The 22,574-nt window shown below is 45.9% G+C and overlaps 1 protein-coding gene across 1 annotated transcript; it reads left to right on the plus strand.

Annotated features, from left to right (window-relative positions):
- The first annotated feature begins 18,201 nt into the window (after window positions 1–18,201).
- HAND2 (heart and neural crest derivatives expressed 2) lies at window positions 18,202–21,391 on the plus strand. Its single transcript, XM_032855767.1, has 2 exons — window positions 18,202–19,720; window positions 21,090–21,391. The coding sequence occupies exons 1-2, from the start codon at window positions 19,166–19,168 to the stop codon at window positions 21,186–21,188; spliced, it is 654 nt and encodes a 217-aa protein (XP_032711658.1). The 5' UTR covers window positions 18,202–19,165; the 3' UTR covers window positions 21,189–21,391.
- Window positions 21,392–22,574: the final 1,183 nt, after the last annotated feature.

A 22,574-nucleotide genomic window follows, 5' to 3' on the forward strand; every position in this document is an offset into this window, starting at 1 on the left:
TCCCTGCCACCTCAAAGGACTCAGCGTTCAGCCTGGAGTCACTTGAAGATTCTCTCCCTCTGCCCCTCCCCGGACGAGGGCAAGCACTTGAACATGTGCCCTCTCTCTCAAATAAATAAATCATTTTTTAAAAGATGTTATTTATTTATTTGAGAGAAACACGAGAGCATGAGAGAGAGAGAACATGAGTGGGGTAAGGGACAGAAGAAGAAGCAGACTCCCCAAAGATCAAGAAGCCCGAGGAGGGGCTAGATCCTGGGACTCCAGGATCATGACCTGAGCTGAAGGCAGACACTCAACTAACTGAGCCACCCAGGTGCCCTAAATAAATAAACCTTTAAACAAACAAACAAACAAACAAACAAAAACTCTTCTCTGACTTTAAGAATAAATGTGAGAGCGGCACCTGGCTGACTCAGTTGGTAGAGTCTGTAACTCGATCTCTGGGTTATGATTTCCAGCCTCATAGTGGATATACAGATTACTTCAAAACAAAATCTTAAAGAAAGACAGATGTGACAGTCAAGTTCAATGCAATCTAGTTTCATCTTCTTTTTTTTTTAAGTTTATTTATTTTGTAGTAATTTCTACACCCGACATTGGACTCAAACTCACAACCCTAAGATCAAGAGTCGCACACTCTTCCAACAGAGCCAGCCAGGCACCAGTCTAGTTTCATCCTCTAATGTGTAAATCAGTCACCTGATGAGCTAAAAAAATCACTGTAGTTTACAAAATGGAAGTCCTATAATGAAGAGGTGGCATTTTTTTCTTCCCAAAATAGCGGTACGAATGCTTTATAATCCCTAATAAAAATCAGAAGGAAAACATTCAGACCCAGTTTGAGTGGTGCACTGAAAACAATTCTTAAAGTTCACAACCCCTATTCTCAATCCTAATGTTCCTCTCTTTTCAGGTCAGTTCTGGAAGTCAGTAAAGATCAATCAACTTTCTTATTAAGCTTCTTATTTTGATGTAATTATAGATTCTCATGCATTTGTAACAAATAATAGGGATCTCTTGCACCCTTTACCCAGTTTCTTCCTATAGTAACATCCTGCAAAACTAGAGTAAAACATCACAACCAGGATATGGACATGAATACAGTTAAGATACAGAGCATTTCTATAACCACAGGCATCCCTTTTTCTGTCCTTCTGTAGCTGCACACACTCCCCTTCCACCACTCCGTAACTTCTAGTAACCACTAACCTCTTCTCCACTTCTATGATTCTGGCATTTCAAGCATGTTACATAAGTGGGAACATACAGTCTAGAACTCATCCTGGTTAGTACTTCCCTCCCACCCCCGGTGCAATTCTCTGGAGATGCGTTCAGATTCTTGAGCTTATTGATAATGTATTCCTTTTTTATTGCTGAATAGTATTCCATGGTATGGCTATACTATGATCAGCAACACTTGCTTACTTGTCAACAGAATGTCAACAGTTTGTTTATCCATTGAAGAATCCATGAGTTGTTTTCATTTTAGGCAATCATGAATAAGCTGCTGTTTGTACAGGTTTCCACGCAAACTTAGATCATCATCTATCTGAGATAAATGCCCAGGAGTGCAATTGCTTAATCCAATTGCTTTACTTTTTAGGGAATTGCCAAACTGCCTTCCAGACTGCCTGTACTATTTTAGTTCCCACCAGCAGTGTCTTAGTGATCCAGTTTCTCTCCACCCTTGCTAGCATTTGGTGTTGTCGTGTTTGATTTTGAGCCAAAGCCAGAGATCCAATTTGGGACAAAAACTGCTTGCAAGAAAAAAAATAAAATAAAATAAAATAAAATAAAAAATAAATAAATAAATAAAATTAAAAAAAAAAACTGCTTGCAAGGCTTTCAATTTTAATGTGTTTTGTTCTTTTAACATTACCTGGATACTGAAAATGTATATATTTTTAATGTCGGCTCTCTTTGGTTTCAACCCTACAACTTAAAAGCTGTGCACTTGAGACAAATTACTTTAACACCTCTGAACTTCAATGTCCTTACATGAAAAAACCTACCCCTTTTAAGAAGCATATTAAAGGAACAGTGTGTGTAAAGAGCACAGAGTAAAGTAAGTGCTCAATAAATGCTAATTGCTTTCCTCCACATAATTCCATTTGATCCTTGTGTGTACTACTATGCCTGCTTCCTCTTAATACCTTCCCAGCACCACCTAGAACCAGTTCTTCTATTCGGTTTCATAGCTTCCTCTCACCTCAGTTCAGACAAATATGAATACAGTTTAAAGTTGGTTAAGATGATGAAACAATGGGCACGTGGGTGGCTCAGTCTGTTAAGCATCCGACTTCAGCTCAGGTCATGATCTCAGGGTCCTGGGATCAAGCCCCAGGTTGGGCTCCCTGCTCAGCAGAGTCCCTGCCTCTCTCTCTCCCTCCCCTCCTCCCCCTGCTCATGCTCTCCTCACTCTTTCTCAAATAAATGAATAAAATCTTTTTTAAAAATGATGTATGAGCAACAGCAGGATATTGCTTTCAGAAAACAAGTCCTACCAACTGTGTGAACTGGGACAGCTCGTTCACCTCTCCAGCCAATGCCACTGATGGTTCATCTCTTCCATCGATAGGATGAACAGAATCAGACCTGCTTTGCCACTCCTACAGAAATGCTAAATGCAAATGACAGAAATATGTGGAAGTGATTCATAAAAAGTGAAGAGCTACACGAACGGAGTAAGACAAATTATAGAAAACAAAGTCCAGTGCGCCTAAAGTTCTCATTCATTCTGCTGTAGAACCTCAAGGAAGAGAAATGCCAGGAACCCTAATTATGTCTGAGTCTGGGACAGTGGCACCAATGTGGTCCAAAAAGACCACACTAGAAATTCTCTTTTTTAAAAACATTTATTTATTTATTTGAGATAGAGTGAGAGAGAGAGAAAGCACAAAACAAGGGTGGGAGGGACACAGAGAGAGGGAGAAGAAGGCCCCCCACTGAGGAGGGAGCCCAGCCTGGGGTTTGATCCCAGAACCCAAAGACCACCCCAGCCCCAGACAGATGCTTAACCGCCTGAGCCACCCAGGTGACCCAGAAATCCTCTTTATATTTGTTTTTATGTAAACAACCAGAAATGAGTTCACCGACACCCTTGCTTGGTTCTAGTCAAGTTGCCCGAGACACACATGGTATCCTTAGGGAAGGAGGACATCTCAGCTGTGAGAGGGGTTGACAGTAGCCCTCGCACGAGCTCACGTGGACTGAGATTCGTTATGGATTCTCTGGCTCAGTTCAGTGGAAGCAGATGATGTAATCGAGTTTTAATTAAACTAACCTTCACCAAATGGACAGGGGGCTTTACAAAAAGCCCTACAATGAACCTTAAAGATCATTCAAGGGCCACCTGGGTGGCTCAGTCATTAAGCATCTGACTTTGACTCAGATCATGATTCCAGGGTCCTGGGATCAAGCCCCACTTTAGGCTCCCTGCTCAGCAGGAAGCCTGCTTCTGCCTCTCCCACTCCCCCTACTTGTGTTCCCTCTTTCACTGTATGTGTGTGTGTGTGTCTGTCTGTCTGTCTGTCAAATAAATAAATAAAATATTTTTTTAAAGAAGATCACTCAAATATGGGCATAAACAGTCACAAAAATGGCAGAACGGACACTGTTCTACTAAAGAGCTTTAGTCAGCCACAAAACAAGGCAGAAATGATGACAACACAATTCAGGCAGTAAGCCAATTAAAAAACATTTTTAAATGACCAAGACCATTTAAAAAGGTGGCTTTGCATCCACTGCTGATGATAACCGAATTTGTCTCATCTGAAACTATTTACACCTATTGCTTAGGTCTTCCTTCCCTTGCCCTTTTTTAGTTCATTTTTTGCATGGGCTTATAATGTATGTATCATATCAGGAAAGTAGTGCAGATTATAATTTGCCAATAAATATATACCTAAAATGTCTTACTGTTGGAGTGCACAATTAAAACACTGGGAGGGACCATTGCCGTAATGTATTTCATTTCTTTAATGTGTCTTTTTCCTCCATTTAGACGGTAGCATCAGGCACAACAGACCACACTACACATGGGGAAAACGGCATGAAACTAGATTTCCACTGCCAATCTGGAAGGTTGCTATCACTAGGACCATCTCCATATTCTTTTCTGGAGCCTCTAAAGACAGACAGAAGCCATTGCCTTTATCCTGTCAACACTGAGGTCTGGAAGCCAGTGTAGGCTTCTCATACCCAACTCCATGAAATCTGTGGGCTGTCAACATCCCCACACTTAGCGGCTGTCAGGAAGGTAACTGCGACGCGCCACTTATTATGCTGTGGAGCTCCTATTAAATTTTTACTCTATGCCGGACCCTCAAGCAAGAGCCTTGTGAGAATCGTCTCAAAAAATGTTCCTCATGGGGCGCCTGGGTGTCTCAGTGGGTTAAGCCTCTGCCTTTGGCTCAGGTCATGATCTCAGGGTCCTGGGATGGAGCCCCGCATCGCTTCTTCGGGATCTCTGCTCAGCAGGGAGCCTGCTTCCCCGCCCCCCGCCTGCCTCTCTGCCTACTGGTGATCTCTGTCAAATAAATAAAAATCTTTAAAAAAAAAAAAAGTGTTCCTCAGGATACTGTAAGTCTTCACTTACTATCCACCTTCTGTAGATGTGGTAACTGACGCAGAGAAGAGCGATTTTCCCCAGATCACTTGCTGCTACGTGCTGTAGTCTGTGCACCTGCTCCAGAACTCTGCCTCTGACTCCAGAGACTTGCTCTCAATATCGATGTTATGCTAGTTTACATGCGTAGTCGTAGCTTTATTTCCATGTATTATGATGACGATTTCTTAATAACATAACACTCGAAATCAATTTTAAAAATCTGTCTCATTTCAAATGTGACTTTGTTTCATCTTGGGATCAAAGATTTGCCAGAACACATCATTGATCTGGTAATAAGCGTCAAAATAAATTACAATTAGATTTACAGGAATTATTTTTATAGATTTTTAAAATTTTATCTTACCAGTTACTGAAGAAAAAAAAAAAAACTGTGTTAGCGTCTTTCCAACACAAAGCAGAGCTTAAACAATAACCCAATAAAATGTACACGGCTCACGATTTAGTCAAATGTATCTGAGATTGTAACCTGAACTAGCACTGGAAACAATGAGAAAAATTCAATGCTTGATGCAGTTGTTTCTCATATTCAGACAGTTAACAATGAGAACCAAGCAGAGGAACAGCTGAGTGAACTTTTCAATCGTCAATGTAGCTCTATTAATACCATGTGATATTAGAGTATTTAAGGAGAGAAAAGCCCATTGGGTTGCAGGCGCACTTGATTCTGTGAACTTTTTTAAAGATTTTATTTATTTATTTACTTGAAAGAGAGAGAGCAAGCATGACAAGCTAGAGGGAGCAGGAGCAGTGGAGGAGGGGAGAGGGAGAGGAAGAAGCAGACTCTCCTCTGAGCAGAGAGCCCAAGGAGGGGCTGGAACCTGGACCCTGGAATCTTGACCTGAGGCGAAGGCAGGTGCTTAACTGACTGAGCCATCCAGGAGCCCCTCTGTGACTTCTAGTAAATTTATAGCAAGTGGAAATATGGCAGGGGTGGGGGCTGGGGATGTGGGGTGGGAAGGGCAATGTCCTTCTGAGGGCAAGTTCCCCTACAGGATTGTATGCTCTTGTTTGTGTATGTTAAGGACCCTTGAGGTTTCCTTTCCACATATCCTCATTACAAATACCTAGGTCCTGATTTAAAAGCACTACAGCTTACAAAGTGTAGCCCACACCTCACAGACTCAAATACTGCTTTGTTCCCATGACTGTTTTACCTTTGATGAGCCATCGTATTTATCTTCATGAACACTTCATTAAATGCAGTCTATCCAAAAAAAGAAAAAGTCAGCATTCAAACAGCTAAGCACTTCAACAGCCCATATATAATCTCTATTTGTAACAAAGCAAAAATAGTCACTTAATTAGATTCTGTAATATTATTGCTGACATCATCTTTACTTGAATAGCAAAAGATGCATAGAGCTTAACAATGTTTGGAAAAATGAAAAGAATTACTAAGAATGTAAGAAGGCAGTTTCTTTATTTATTTATCCCAGAATAATAACAAAGTTCCATGTTTTATTCCTGAAAAAAGTTGCTTTTTAAATTTTTTCTCAGCATGTTGGAATGTATGTAAATTACCCTATGGATATATTTCACCAGTTTGAAAAAGTTGGTTGCCTTTTGCCATGTATTCATTTAACACAAGGTTCTTTTTTGATTGTATTAATTTAATATATATTGTATTAATATATATTGTGTACTAATTTAATATACATTGTGTTTAAATGTATTCATTTAGAAAGAACCATGGTACAATGGATTAAAGGTCCTTATATTTTAAACCAATATTTAAATATCATGGAAGCCAGCATTTTCCCATATATAAGAATTTACGTATTTTTCCTTAATTGGGCTTCTTCACCCAGTGAAAAATCTATTTTTAAAAAATCACTGAATTGAAGAAAACAAAAACAATATCTTTGGTTATATGGATCCAATTCAACACTCTCCCATTTGCAGACCAAGAGCCAGATCTTACCTAAGGAAATTGTCTTTTTCAGATTTTATGTTTCTACATTCCTTCTGTCTTCTATTTTTCATCCCCCTCTTCCAGTCATCACTTCATAACTACAGTTAGGAAAAGCACTTGCTCATTTTCCCTGATTTCACATTTGAACAGAATTTCTTTTATTTATTTTTTTTAAGATTTTATTATTTATTTGACAGAGAGAGAGAGATCAGATCATAAGTAGGCAGAGAGTCAGGCAGAGGGAAGGGGAAGCAGGCTCCCTGCTGAGCAGAGAGCACAATGCGGGGCTCCATCCCTGGACCCTGAGATCATGACCTGGTTCAAAGGCAGAGGCTTAACCCACTGAGCCACCCAGGTACCCCCAGAATTTCTTTTAGATGGACCACAAACAATCTCATAGAAAAACTTCATTTTCTGGTAGATTCTGTAAAGGGTAAGCAGTCTGTCCACTGCACTGTCCATTTGTCACCCCCACACAAACAGGGAATCCTATTACCTACAAAGGTATTAAGAAAGTGCTCCCAGATGAAAGCATTTATCCAATTCCAATTGTTTGGAAGTCTAAAACACTGAGAGTAGTATTGTTCCAGGAGCTACTGTTTAGAGTGAAAAAAATCAGTACTTGAGAATCTGAGTTGGTTTAAAAAATAATAACTGTGCATCCAAAAAAGAATTCTTAAAGAAACATTTATATGCCAAACACATGTTTTTAATTTTAATAACATTGGCTTACCTAAATAAATATGTAGAACCTAATAATTGTTCTCTATATTTTGATATTTTTGTATATTATTCTATTTTTGTGAGTTTGCAAAGAAGCTGATGAATAACAATGTTGAAAAAATAAGTATCTGTCAGTACAAAGTTGTTGTGGTTTATAGATGCTGCAAAATGCTGTGTGGAAAAAAAAATCCTGTTAAAAAAGTAGTTGAAAACTGCTCAGATTTTAAGAGAAATGAATGTAGCCATATCCTTATAGGATAATGCCAGATAAAAAGTAACCATGTTCCCTCTACAATTGTGTTTGTTGGCATTTATAGAATAGTAATAATGCTTTAAGGTTATTTTCATAGTTGTTCACTTAACATGGGATTAACATCAAAATCTTCATAATTATCTGAGATCACCCATTTGAAAGCAGTGTGGTAAAACATGTTAATGATTAAGACACTAGCAGTTTTAATACTAAACAGATTAACACACATGAAAGTAATATTATAATTTGTGCATTGAATAATATGCCAGACCAATTTTTTTGGTGAAGAGAGAATTCTCATGAAATGGTACCCTTTCTAGCTACTGCTTCCTATTTCTTGAGAGATATACATGAGTGTGCATGACATATGAACTTGAAATATTATGCTGTGGTTTTGACGTCGCACAGTTTTATGAAACCATTATTTCTGAGGTTTGCTTTAAATAAAACTGAACACCAAAATGTTACAATAGGAATGTGATCCAGAAGAATGAGCCTACAATCCAGGTGGGATTATAAACCGAAAACAACGTAAAGCTTGAAAGAGATTGTTAATTGACTAGAACGGCTATGAATTTATTTTATGACCACCAGCATACAAATATAGGACAATCCATATCTTACACATTTTTAAATAATAAAGAAGTATATTTTAATATGTCCCCTCCAGGGGTCTCACAAAAATATATCTCTGCCTCCACTTGAAGTCAACAGGAGAGGAAAATGAGTAATCATTTATAAGGTAATATGAAATCGTAAAATAATGACCCAAGTCGTGTTCACCTTTCTTGAATCAGTGTGAAAATAACGTTCACATCCTAGACCTAATTATTCCAAAATCCTTGCTGCTTTTTGCGGATGGGAGTTAGGGTGGGGTGTGAAATCTTAGAAACTAAACTGATTGTAACAAATGCAGGTGCCTCCCCCCACCCCACCCCAACCAAGCATGAAGAATGTCTTTTGAAAGACTGTATCTGCTCCGCTGTGCCTGAGAGGGGGAGCTGAGGATGTGGGGATTTAAATCATGTTGTTTCCACTTATGCAGAGAAAATCCATAAAAAGAGATTTATTATCATATTTTCTTTTTGAAATGTATTTGTTTTTTACTTTAAAAGTGCTCCTCAGTACAGAGCAGAGTAAGTATTACAATTTTGTTAAACAGCAGCCAAGATTTAATTGTCTGTGAAATACAAGGCTTAGGACCTGATTTGAGTTCACTACTGTTCTGCCGACACAAACGCGGCTGGCCTGCGCGGTGGCCCCACGCACCCAGCGGCAGGCTCACACAAAAGAGCCGTCCCGCAAGAACTGAGGGAGGGCAGGGGGGCCTGCACTCTCCGGCAGGAGCCCATCCAAAGGGCTTGCAGCTTTAGTCTTCCTGCGGCCGATTTAAAGTGACTTTGTATAAAAAGTCAAACAAGAAGCAGAAGCTATGGAAAACGTAACAAATCATGCTAGCAGTTTAACAGCGAGAAAGAAGGGGAGACCTGTCCCTGGTAACAAATACTGAAGAAAAACGTTATGGAGATAGAAGTGAGGGGAAAAGAAGAGAGGAGAAAGGGAACTGGATACGGACAGGACATCGAGGTCGGCATGTGCATTGCACATTTTACTATTACTGCACACATCTCAGGGGCTCGCCAGGGAACCTGAGAAATCCCTCTCCTTTAATATCACCCGCGCCCTTAGCACGCGGGTTTAGGAAGAGCTCCGCCGCCCGCCTCCCCCTCGCGTCACCTCCTCCAGCGCCGCCCCCCCCTTCCTCCCGCCAGTGGCTCTGCGGGTCGCTTCCTCCACCCGCCGAGGGTGCAGAGGAGAAAGCGGGCGGCTGCAGATTTGCCCCGGTGGCACCGCTGCCACAAGCCAACCAGTAATTGCAAAGCAAACAAGGCTGAAATATTGGATTGGTCTCAATCGTGACAAGATCTACGCTTTTGCCGCCAATTTGTTTGTGCAGCTCTATTTAAAGGCACTTGATTGAGGAAATGTTGAAAATAGCGGTGAGGGTTTCCCTAATGAGACCTCAGGAGGGAAGCGGCGGCCTTCGCCCGCCGCAGAGGGCTCGGGAATGGGTGGGGGGCGGGGGGTGGCGAAGGGGCGGGAAAGGGCGCCGTTAACCCCTTCCTGCCCGCCTCCGGCGAAAAGTCCTCGGACACCAGCTGGGGAAGCTGGGGGTCCATCCCGCCCCGGAGCGGTGACCTCCCCCGACCTGAGCTGCGGGGAACAGGCCTCCTTGGTTGCGGACGCCAAGAGGGGGATGGGGATCAAAAGGATAACTTAACCAGGATGGAGGGGGCGGCCAGCAGCCAACGCAGTGGCCGGAGGGCTGGCGGCCTAAATCCGGGGTGGCGGCTCTGGCCGCGCCCCTTGCTCCCAAACCATCCCAGGGAACCGCTGCAGTCTCGCATCTCACTCTCCGGCGCCCAAGGTCCTGCGAGGCCTGAGGCCCTTGCGATCTCCCGCGGAGCCCCGGTTGCGCTTGGCTCAGAGCACTGAGGCAAGCGGTGCGTGCCCTCCGCCGCCACCCGGGGCCATCGCCGTCGGGCTGGGTCTCAAGCAGGCTGTAAGGGGTGGGGGGGAAGAAACGGAAGAGGCAGGAAGAGAAAATACATAAATATTTATTGAACGCAGCCTGTCTGTCAGGAGTCTTGCTCTCGCGTGCATCTTGATCTCATTTAATCTCTCCTACACACCCTCGAGGTTGGTGTCATTAACCCATTGTTCAGACGAAGAAACTAAGGCTTAGAGACGTGGCCGATCTTGTCCGAGATCAGACAGCGAGTATTTGGTGCCCGAGAGTTCGCCCTACCCAGCTCTGACTCCGGAGCTTAGGTTGTCACCCGGAGAGGCCTGGCGCGGGCTGGGTTTTCCATTCTCCGAGCCAAGGCCGGCTGACGCTGACCCATTGCCAGCGGGATCCATCCAGAGGAAGTTTTCCCTGGTTCTCCGGAGGGCTTGGAGATGAAGGTCTGTTCCCTAATGAGTTCTCCACCTCCTCTACTAGGTCTAGTCGCTTTCAAAATAAAGGAAACCAATCCAGTTGCAATTGGGGTGTGCGAAATTCACCCGTTTTCTCTAAGCCATACCTTTTACACAAGCTCTCTAATCCCCTACTGGGTAGGTTGATTTGGGGGCTCAAGGAACCCAGAGTCACTAGAGGTTAAAGGTATGTGCCGCCTCTATCAGAGAGAATATGAGGGGGTACACCAGAAAGAGGACTTGATTTGGGGGAGAAAGAAGGTCTATCAGAGAGAAGAAAAGCAATACCTGGAAAGGCTTCCTGGAGGAGGCGGCAGTCAAACTGGGCCTGGAAGAAACAAAGAAGTGTGGATTCTTTAAGAAGAGAGAGAGATGGATTGTTTGCCAGCTTTGCTGGCAAATAAAGGAATGACAGATGGCTGGGGACAATTTGGGAGTCACACTTTCACCACCTGCTGCCATCTCCTGACTGCCCCTCTAACTGGGAGAACTATGGGTTGATCAAGCCCTGAGCCAAAGTTCCAATCTCTTTTAAGATTAAAAATTTAAGACTTGGGGACAGACACCAGCAGCTAGACCTTGACCCTTCCAGAGCCCTGGACTTGAGCCAAAAACGATTGTCAAAGACAAGGTGGAAACATGGCACTGGGGATGTTCTCACCAGAGTTCTGAACAATGAGAGCCACACAGTGCTGAGCTTTGCTTAGAGGGATCTGCTCAGAGATGTACCTTGGCCAATCTGAAGTCTTTCTGGAGTCAGGAGCAGATGCCGGCTGGGAAAAGGAAGACCCCCAGAGGGCAGGGGAGGACTGGTTTCAGTTGTACTTCCCCGAGAATGATCTGCACCTTCTGTCAGCAAAGCAAAAAAGCATCAGTCATACGGATTTAGTGAACCCTCTAACTGTGTTCTGAATGGAATTCTGCTTTTTTTTTTTTCCCCTGTATGCAACCAATTCCTTCTTTTGAAGTTGGATGCTTCACAAGCAGAATGCAATTCCATTTTTTGTTCCTAGAGGTTTTGGCCTGTGTTAACTTAAGTGGGCACTCACACAAGTACTAAAAAGAAAGCCATTCTTTTCTGGAAAATAGAACAAAGTAGCGCCTCTCCTATCATGGTACAGATATATAATCTCTAACAACAAATTAGCCTCCTTGTGCTGCGCATTTCCAGCAAGCATCCTGCCTTCTCTGTTTATATTATAACTTCTTTGCCTGCAATTATTTTTATTTTAATTTTCTGTCACTTTAACAGAAACCAGAGCCTTTTCTTCTAATGTTTTGTACACAACATGTTCATTTTGATAAGATGTTCTTTCCTATCCTCTTTTAGCTTGCCTTTCCTTGTTTAGAGTTCTGTATCAGGAGTTTCTAATATTTCTCCCTCTTTTTTTTTTTTAAAGAACTTGTCCCTGTCTTGCTTTATTTGTTTGTGTGAAATTTAGTTTGAAAGGAGATCAGAGAGAGCAGGAGGGGTTTGTAATAAGAGAATGACCGAATGACCCAAAGGCTGATTATCTATCATTAACTGGAGACTCGGTGTACCCAAATTACCAGGGGGGACCTCAGTCTGCCGGATCCTTACCCAGCCAGAAAGGCAAGTGTGGAATGCACACACTGAAGCAGGCTTGTGGCGTTGCAAATGAAGACACTCTGCTCACGCATTTTCTTAAGGAGGTTTCCTCCAAAACTCAACTCAGGATCAGTGGACATATTTATTAGAATCTGACATGTTGTACACAGGTAAAACTCTTGCTGAAAGGCGAACTTTAACATTTTTGTAACTAACAATTTTGTGTTGTTTCGTTAGAAGCAAAATTGCAGCTAATTGTCTAAGCTCCAGAGATTATTGAGAAATCAAACCAAGCTGCTTTTGATCTACTCATGCTGCTAAACCTAAGCCTTGTAAAAATCGAGGTTTGCCATTAATATTGACAATAAAAGGGTTTCTTTTTGTTAACCTGAAACCTAACCATCCTGCCTCAAGTCCCGTGTCTAGAAGCAAAGGCCCTAGAATAAAGTAGAAAAGGTTTGGAAGAAATTGCCAGGGCTTTAAAAAAAAGGGGGGAAAAATCTACACGAATTTGCAAAGGAGGCTTCAGAAAAGGACTTCCAAGGAATGTGAGCAACCCCGCAGTTAGAACTGGGAATTCACAGGGGCCTCAAGTCACAAACAAAACCTTCAGTCACTTAAATTTAAGGTTTGTCCAAAGTTGCACATTTTAAGTCGTCATTTGCTTTTGTATTTTATTCCAAAGCCCAGACTGTATTGCAGACTAGTCAAAGTTAACTACTACTTATTTTCTCATGCACCGTGTATGCAAAATTACAATTACTTCCTCATCAGAATGCTGAATGCTTTCTTTCTGGTTTGGAAGAAAATGTTGTCAGTGTGTATGTAATTTGCTTCAAACAAAGTAGGTAATAGAAATCCTGTGAGATGTATTTTCTCATGCCGCTTTTGCTCTAAGCTCTATCTATATTTTACTGGAAAATAGGAATGATCAGATCTACCTTACTTCTAAACACCATTATAACAACCTTAATAACATCTCCCAGGTACACATCCTGCTATCTCTAGAGTGGCCCTTTCATGTACATTACCTTTTGTTCTCTTTAGTCTGAATACATATTTTAGCTTTACAGACTGGCTTGGATACTTGGCAGAATATCTCATTCTCCCTCTTCAATGAAACCCCCCAGACCAACAGCACATCTGCCAGCTAATATGAAGATCCAGTCATTGATTATTAGAAGAAAATGCAAATTTCCACTGCTTGTATACCAGATACTAAGATTTTTCTTATACTTTGTGCATCTTAAACTTGCGCAATGTGATATGTTAATTATACCTCAATTTCTAAAAATATATATATTTTTTTCTTAAAAGACTAAAAGATAAACTAGTATCTTATTCTTCAGTTTCTTATTCTTATTCTTTCTTAAGTCTTATTCTTCAGTTTCAGGTTCAATGACAACAGAAACCTCAGAAATCCAAGCATTGCTCAAAGGCAAATTAGAAGTGGGGGGATGGAGGGAGAGAGGGAAAAAAGGAAGGTCAGGGAGAAAAGAAAGGGGAGAGAAAGGCTAAATGGGGTGGGGAGGGAGGCATCAAGCAAGTCCCAATTTTCTCCCCCTACTTAAGTGTTTCTTCATCAAAGCTGGACTGGGGAAAAAGAAAAAAAAAAACTGGACTGATGGAGTCATAAGCAATCAGCCCCTCTATAGTCAATGCAGTTAGATCAGCCCCTCCCTGCCCCCATCTCCACAGATCTGCTCTGGATGGGAAAGAGGGGGGAAGAGGGATCACTCACCAAATACCCCACCCCCATCACAAAATGCAAACGGAAAATGCTCAGAACAAATAAAACCTCCTCAGCATCCAAGACCACTATTCCAGTCCTTCATTTTTGAAACAGACATAAGATGTTCAACCAAACTTGACTCTGCTTTGTAGAAGTGTATGTACTTTGAGCACCACCACATTTCTGGAACCACTGTCACTTGCCCTGTCTCTGGACAACTATTCCCCAAAAGGCAAACCAGAAAGGAAGGGACTACAGACCCTGAGTCTGAAGGAGATCCTTGCCGCCACTCAGACAATGTGCCTTGTTCTATATGTCCTAAAAGTTCTGGGACCAGGGGCGCCTGGGTGGCTCAATGGGTTAGAGCCTCTGCCTTCGGCTCAGGTCATGGTCTCAGGGTTCAGGGATTGAGCCCCACATGGGGCTCTCTGCTCGGCAGGGAGCCTGCTTCCTCTCTCTCTGCCTGCCTCTGCCTACTTGTGATCTCTGTCAAACGGATAAATAAAATCTTAAAAAAAAAAAAAAAGTTCTGGGACCAAGTGACTAGCATATAAAATGACTCAGTCCCACCCCAGGACAGACAAAATGCAAAGCTATCAAGGTGTCATAAGAAGCACCTATCTTGGAGCAGGTGGGGGGCTATGGTTACACCTTCAGGAACACGTTGCTTTTTCTGCCACCTTCTGGGTTTGACGTTCTCTCTGGAGTTCTTAGCAAACATTCTCAGGCTCACCTTATGTAAGAGCATTATAGATATGTACAGGAATGTTCGGTCACTTCTACTTAGTTGGTTAGGAAAATAAGGTAAAACGAGACTTGAAAAACGATGAAGGGAATTGAGCCATAATTCCCGTAAACATAAAATGTGTGTTTATGGCCCTCCGGCCTGGTTCTTTTCAGGTCCAGTTTATTTTGAGTTCTTGTGAGCAAAACACGAGATACAAACTGCCCTTGCCTTTGTAATAATAAATACCTCAAAAAGATCTGTATTTTCCCTAAAAAACAGACTGAAGTTTTTTAAAAAAATATTTAGTTTAAACTAGATTGATTTTAAAAGGAATATCTCACAAGACCAAAATGTTTGCTAGGGAGTGCTCAGCCTCTCCCATGCACTTTGAGTCTTTTCCAGAGGAAGGGGTGGGAATGAAGGGAAAGAGCCAAGAGACATGGGTGCAAAATAAATTGTTGAACCGGATAGGTCTTTTTAGCTGGAGGCAGAGGTCATGCGCCCTACAGTGGGTATACCACCAACTACAGTGAAGACCGGACATTGAATGAGAGCATTTCCACAACGCAGGGCATTGGAAAAGGAGAGGCAAGTTAGTATGCGCTCACCAGGATCCCTCCTACGGGCGCCCAGGGTGGCCTACAGCCTATATCATCTCAGCTGCTTGAGCCCTTGGAATACTCAGACCAAGTCTCCTTAGGGGGCAGCACACCAGAGACCACACTAGGACAGTCCCTGGGCTGACAAGGAAGGTGGAAAACTCATCTGCCCCCTTTTCTTTTCCCTCATTCACTATCCACCCCACCCCACACACACACACCCAGAAGGCACAGGCCATCTAAACGGGGGGCAAACCAGAGACCACATTTGCCTCCCAGCCTTCCAAAGCAAAGACTAACCCAGCATCCCACTAGACCTGCAGCAGCAAAATGTACAAAAGAGGACACTGACAGAAAAAAAGGGGACTTCTTTGGCTGTGCATTCAGAGTGGCCTTCAGCCAGTCTGGTCTCTGCCAGTCACCAACTACAGCTGAGGACACGAGAGTTCACCCATTTGTCCCCTGCCTCCAAGCTGCCTTCCTAAGGCTGTAGTCTCAGGGCTTGACTTTCTGAGCTGTACGAAGCCCTAGACCCTCACACAGCAGTGATTAACTGATAATGACACTGTCAGTGAGGACTGATGTTCAGATTAGAATCTTTTATGACTTTTTTCTGTTCCATGTTCTCCATCTCCTTTATCACTTGCCATGAAATCTGGAACCATGAAGAGATTTGCCCATTTTTTGTTTCAATTAAAAGAGCATGAGGAAGATGGAAAGTGGCTAATTCTGATGGCCTCAACACTGAGGCCAATGGCCTCTGGTGGATACAGCATCCCAGACCCCCACTCAGCCTTCTGCCTGGCGTCTTCTTCCTTTCCATTCCCAAAACCCCCTCTGGGTCTGAAAGCAACCTACCAACTAGTTCCCCTGAATTGTTATCTGTTTCCAGCTGGGGTGCAACCGGCTTAACTTTGTCTACCTGCTTCCAAGGCCTAGATGTGCTCTTATAAACAGACTTTTTTTTTTCTTTTTTAAGTATCAAATGTCAGAGGATTGAACTACCAGTATTTACACATTCAGGGGTTGCCTCCCTGGTGAAAATGTAAACAGAGCCCCACCACACTCCCATATTCTTTCCTTGAAGAACGAGGGCTCTAAAACATTCCACTCGTGCTAAAATCGCAGACCCATCCAAGTTGGGGGTTGAAAGCTCTAGGTCACTATTTTGTTCCATGCCCAAGTGGCACTTTACCAACAAATACAATTTCAGCTTCTCCCCACACCCTGTTCTCTGCCTTAAGATGCTATGCTGCGGGCATGCAGGGAAATTGACCCTTTGCCTAGGGGATAGATGGGCCCTGAATGGACTTCTGCACTGGGTTTGCGAGCCTATTTCGAGCCCCTCTCAGTTCTTTCCCCTCTCCTACCACCCAGCCACCTCAAGCCTAAAAACTATTTCTCAGTGCTGCTGCTCAGGGCTGTAGTGGCCCGTGGAGCCGGCCCTGGAACTGTGCTGCAGAGGAGTTGGGTGCCAACAACCCTCCCCCCCATTCTCACTGACCTTGCCTTCCAACCGCAACTCTGGACCCCGCGGAAAGCGTCCAGCGGGCTGAGAAAGGACTGTCTTTACGGAGCCCCTGGGGTAGGACTCCCTTTGAGACCTGGGGCCTGACCCTGCCGGCTTCCAAATGGCAATACCCAAGGTAAAGGCAAGGGTATCCTCTGGGTGAGCCCAGCCAGGGCCAGGGATGAGTCCCAGATCCGCACACCTCGCCCGATCTTCTGTAGTCTCTGCCCTGAGCTTCCTCTAATTTACCACTAGCAGGGTCCTGGCTGACACTCTTTTCCACACCAGACTCCGTCAGGCCCACTCCTCATCTACTCATCAGTCTCCCTTCGCGACTCCCAACCAAGCCCCGGGGAAATTCCAGCTCCTGCCACTGTCCATCCCTTGCCCCAACCTCTCTTCCAGCTTTCTCAAAATGCTCTCGCCACTTGGGCGCCACGGCCCGGTGCCTTGCGGCCCGGTGACTTACAAATGGAGATCCATTTTCCGTTATAATGCGTTCAAGATCACTAAGGCCAGCAGTCTAAACATCCACGAGCCGTCCTCCGGGTCTGCCTCTTAAACTGCCGTTTAATGGTTCCCCTCCGATAACTAAACCTGCTTTCCACAGATGCCCGCTTTTATGGGAGAGGCAGGAATGCAGAGATATATTTATATGTTTGTTCATAAAAACTGGAAAATAAGCTCTGAACACGCTGTAAAAAATATTCAGTTACTTACCAAACAGGCTAGTTAAACCAGGAGAACACCGATACCGGCCACATCACAAATTCGGGGAATCGAGGTGCCTGCGCTTTGAAATCGCCCAAGGTCGTCGCGGGGGCTGCTGTCCCTGAAGAATATGGAAATAAGAGTATTTACAATCGGCTTGACCGTTGGTCCGGGGGTCTCAACCAGGATCTTCAAAAGCGGCCACGGTACCAGAAGCCACCTCAGACAGCCCCGGCCAGGATTACGTGCTGGGTAAGTAAAGAGACCTCTAGACGGGCATGTCCAGCCTGTGCCCAGGTCAAAGCAGCAGCCTTCCCCGCGCTGCGCCCGCCGCCCGCCCGGGCCAGGAGACAGCTCCGACTCCCAGCAGCCCCTTTGCGGGGGCCCCGCCGCGCTCTGCCTTTGCTACCCACCCCCCACGGCACAAAAAACGGCACGAGGCTGCCTGCTTACTTTCTTGCCTCGGATACCTATAAAAACACTTCGAAAAGAGTTATCTGCGTCCCCTCCACCTTTTTTTTTTTTTTTTAACGAGAAAAGAAAACGGAGTGATACTATACCTGGCTTGGGATTCTTCAAGATTTGAGACTTGGGGGAAACAATAATTTAATAGTAAAGCATCTGCTAAACATTCGCATTAACCTCTGGCTGATAAAAAAAAAAAAAAAAAGTTTTTTTTAACCCTGCCCCCCCTCCTTTTAATTATCTCATGGTTATGAAGGGGCAGCCAATCCTGGAAGAGGACTTCGACAATTAGCAAAGAGAACATCAAAAAGTTTATTGCGGAGAGCAAGAGGCACCGCCCCTGCCGCCCCGGGATTGGCGTGAGGAGCCTCTGACGACATATATTAACCCGAGCAGCCCTAAAGATGTAGCTGTACATGGAGATCTTGCTGGGAAAATCCGCTTACTCCCCTCACGGCGTCCAGCCCAGGAGAACCGCCGCGGCTGCCACCCGGGAGCTCCCTCGGCCACCGTGCAGACCCCTCCAAGAAGCCGAGCCGCCGCCTTCGCACTCCGAGGCGCCTGCAGGGCCCCAGATCCTTCCCCTGAAAGAAGGAAAGGATCTGAGAAAATGGATGCACTGAGACCTCTCTGAAAACCCTCCGAGGGAGCCCGAGAGGAGTGAGGACACGTTACTCGCTGCTAAAATCACATTCAAGGACCAAAACAACAACAACCAAAAATTTCATTAAAACAATAAGCGCCCAAGAACCCAGATCGGGCTGGTGGGGGGGAGGGGAAGGGGCGGGAAGGGGAGGGTCGCATGGAGGTAGCTTCACAGTGAGCAGTCGACCCCGCCGCCTCCCTGCAGAGCCGGGCCGGCTCTCCCAACCGCGGCTCGGACTCATCCTGGGACTCCCGAGTTAGCTTCGGTATCAGGATCGCGGCCGCGGTGGAGCCCGGCGACTCCGCAGAGCAGCCTCGCGGGAGCCCCGGCACCTTTGCATGAGCACCAGAGGATTCTGCCTCCCTGCAGCTGCCCGGGAAGCAGGAGCCGGCGCGCGGGCCGAGGAGCAAAGCGGGAGCCGGCGGCGGCGGCGGCGGCCAGGGGCGCACGGTGCCGGGACAAGCTCGCCGCGCCCTATGGGGAGCCGGCGGCCGAAGTGCTGCTGAGGCGGGCCCCGCGGGCCAGGCGGGGGATCCCGGCCCGGGCTGCAGCAGCCCCCTCTGCGGCTGCCGGGCCGGCCCGGGCGCCCGAGGGCTGGGGGGTGGGGGGTGGGGGAGGCCGCCCAGCGCCGAAGCAAGGGCCCCGGCCGAGGGCGCGGCGGGGCTACGCGCACGCTGGGGCGCGTGGAGGGGCGCGGAGGGCGATATGAGTCTGGTGGGGGGCTTCCCCCACCACCCGGTGGTGCACCATGAGGGCTATCCGTTCGCCGCTGCTGCTGCCGCCGCCGCTGCCGCCGCCGCCAGCCGCTGCAGCCACGAGGAGAACCCCTACTTCCATGGCTGGCTCATCGGCCACCCCGAGATGTCGCCCCCCGACTATAGCATGGCCCTGTCCTACAGCCCCGAGTACGCCAGCGGCGCCGCCGGCCTGGACCACTCCCATTACGGGGGGGTGCCGCCGGGCGCCGGGCCCCCGGGCCTAGGGGGGCCGCGCCCGGTGAAGCGCCGGGGCACCGCTAACCGCAAGGAGCGGCGCAGGACTCAGAGCATCAACAGCGCCTTCGCCGAACTGCGCGAGTGTATCCCCAACGTGCCCGCCGACACCAAACTCTCCAAGATCAAGACGCTGCGCCTGGCCACCAGCTACATCGCCTACCTCATGGACCTGCTGGCCAAGGACGACCAGAATGGCGAAGCGGAGGCTTTCAAGGCGGAGATCAAGAAGACAGATGTGAAAGAAGAGAAAAGGAAGAAGGAGCTGGTCAGTACCAAGGGGCAGGGGACACAAGGGGTGTGGGGTTCGTGGGACCCGTGCTACCGGACTCTTTCCAATTGGGCTGAGCAATGACATCCCTCGTTTTTTGGCTGCATCCTAAGCCACGGTTGTTTGGACCAGGTTCTGGAAAGGATGGTGTCCCCAAGAAGCTGAGGAGATGGGGGAGGATGTCAGCAGCTACAGGAGGAGGTTAAGAGGGATGCTTCGCGCGCTTGATCTTCCCTCCGGGTTAGCGCTGTTCCCACCCGCACTTCGGCCGAGCTTTTCGGACTTCGGGGTCCCCACTGATCTTCCGATTGCCCTGGCCCAAGTGTTCTATGTCTCTTAGAGCCTTCATTTGGCCTCCAGTCCTCTCTTGCCCTCAGGTGGTTCTAAAATAAATCGCCAAGAAGCGCTAGTTAGCAATTATTTCACTATTGATCCCTATCCCTCTCTGGAGAACCTGGCCACCACTGATTCTAAGAAAGTTTTGTGGTTGTTACTACAATGGTCCGAAGACGTAAAGGTAAACATAAAATCAGTACTTTTAACTTCAGAATGCACCTCCAGTTTCTCTCTGGCCATGAGGTTAAACCGTAACTTCCCAGATTAGTGAACTTTCTGGACATTTCTTGTTTTATTTGCATGAGCATTTTAAGAGAAACAGTAAATACTAATATGGTCATTGTTATTGTTGTTAACAGTAACATGGAACTATAACTGAAAATTAGTTATCTCAAGTTCCTACCAAGTGCCCATAGGTTGGTGGTGGTCGGAGCAGGGCTGTTGCCGTGGAGGGCCTGGAAAATAATACCATTTGTCTCATTTTTCTTCTTTGGGGCCCGCGGCGCTTTAGTCTGTGCATAATCTACTGACCTTCCGAATAACTAGGGATTTCAGAGGCCTCGGAGGAGAGGCACGGCCGCGCTGGGGGCCCATAGCCCCCAGCCCAGGCCAGGGCAGAGGGAACTTAACCCCATTTTCCCCAGAGCGCGAACCTGGGACTGCCATTGAAAACAGGGAAACCAGATTTAGCGCCCACTCCCGCTCGCGCCCCTACATCTGGAGTCAGAGAAAAGACCCCCAGCTCCTCCATAAACGACTTGGAAATGGCTGGTTGTTTATAAGCTTGCCTATCCGGTAGTTGAGCGTTGCAGGCGCGGGGAGGCCTGGCCGGCCGGTAGCTAGGGCTGCGCAAACCTTCATAGCTTTTCTACAGAAGCTAGGACTTGAAAATGTCCCACCTCTAATCTCTTGCTCTCCTTCTCTCACTGTCTCCTTTTCTCGCCGGAAAAGTGCGGGGGTGGCGTGGAACCAGGTCTCCCTTCTGAATTTCTCTTTGCACTTTTCTCCCTTTCGCCTCTCCTCTGCCCAGAATGAAATCTTGAAAAGCACAGTGAGCAGCAACGACAAGAAAACCAAAGGCCGGACGGGCTGGCCGCAGCACGTCTGGGCCCTGGAGCTCAAGCAGTGAGGAGGAGGAGGAGGAGGAGAGCGCGTGTGAGCCAGGGCCCAGGAGCCGGAAGCAGACCCAGGACTCCGGGCAAGCTCTCCAGGCTCCGCTCTGAGGACTTCTTGCATTTGGAATCATCCGGTTTATTTATGTGCAATTTGCCTCCCCTCTCTTTGCCCCCCTTTGAGGCATCCGCTCCCCACCTCCCCCTCCAAAAAAAAAAAGTGGATATTTGAAGAAAAGCATTCCATATTTTAATATGAAGAGGACACTCCCGCGTGGTAAGGGATCCCGTCGTCTCGTAGATTCTGTGTGTGTGAATGTTCCCTCACGGCTGCGTAGGCACCAGCGTTGCCCCCTCCCCACTTACCCAACCCCTTCCAGATAAAGACAGCAGACAATAGTGTGTATGTGAAGTGTATCTTTAATACTTGGCCTTTGGATATAAATATTCCTGGGGATTATAAAGTTTTATTTCAAAGCAGAAAACGGGGCCGCTAACATTTCCGTTGGGGTCGATATCTAGTGCTGTCTTATCATCTGTGGTCGTTCTCTATTCGAAGATGTTTCCAACAGCTACTTGTTTCGTGCACTTCCGTCCTCTAAAACTAAGTGGAATTTAATTAATATTGAAGGTGTAAACGTTGTAAGTATTCAATAAACCACTGTGTGTTTTTTTTTTACAAAAAAAAACCCAATCTTTTAATGGTTGATACCTCAAAAGAGTTTTGAAAACAAAACTGTTATACTTGTTTTCATAATATTTAAAATATTCAGAAGTAAACTAAATTATCATGATTGCCTCTAACTTTGTTTGAAAGAGTCAGTAGTTTGGATCAGTCCTCACCATGAGCTCCAGCCCCCGCAGGGAAGTGTTCTTGGTGAAAATCCTGCTAAAGGACCTGGGTTCTATCGGAGTTCTGTCTTCTTCCCGCCCCTGTCCCTACACCCTCCCCCCCCAGTAGGCCCAGGAGTCAGTATTAGGAGGACCTGGGCCAGAGAAAGGGCTTGGCAGTTCACTAGAAAGGTGGAAAGGTGTTCTTGTTTTCCAGAAATCAACCGGATGTCATTCTGTGGGGGGCCTTTGGTTTTTGTTTGGGGAACGTGTTTTAGGTGGAGGAGACTTGAGGAAGATCCCAGGAGTTATTGCAGCCGCAGGAAATAGTCTATAGTTTTTAATTCAAAATGTAGGTCTTTTGTCCAGAAAAAGAAAAAGGAGGAAAAGAGGACTTTTTTGTTTGTAATCTCCAAACAAATTCTCATTGGTGCTGGCCTTGGAGTCGGGGGAGAGCTTTTGGGGGAAAGTCCATGATTAGGTAACAAGGAATTTTACATCAAGTAAGAAATTGCGAACACAACCAAGGATTTAAAGGGGGGTGATGGAGGGGCTAGATTTACAAGGAGCTA

Source organism: Lontra canadensis, unplaced genomic scaffold (genome assembly GCF_010015895.1).
Source record: "Lontra canadensis isolate GAN:19392208 unplaced genomic scaffold, GSC_riverotter_1.0 scaffold10, whole genome shotgun sequence".
Lineage (NCBI taxonomy): Eukaryota > Metazoa > Chordata > Mammalia > Carnivora > Mustelidae > Lontra > Lontra canadensis.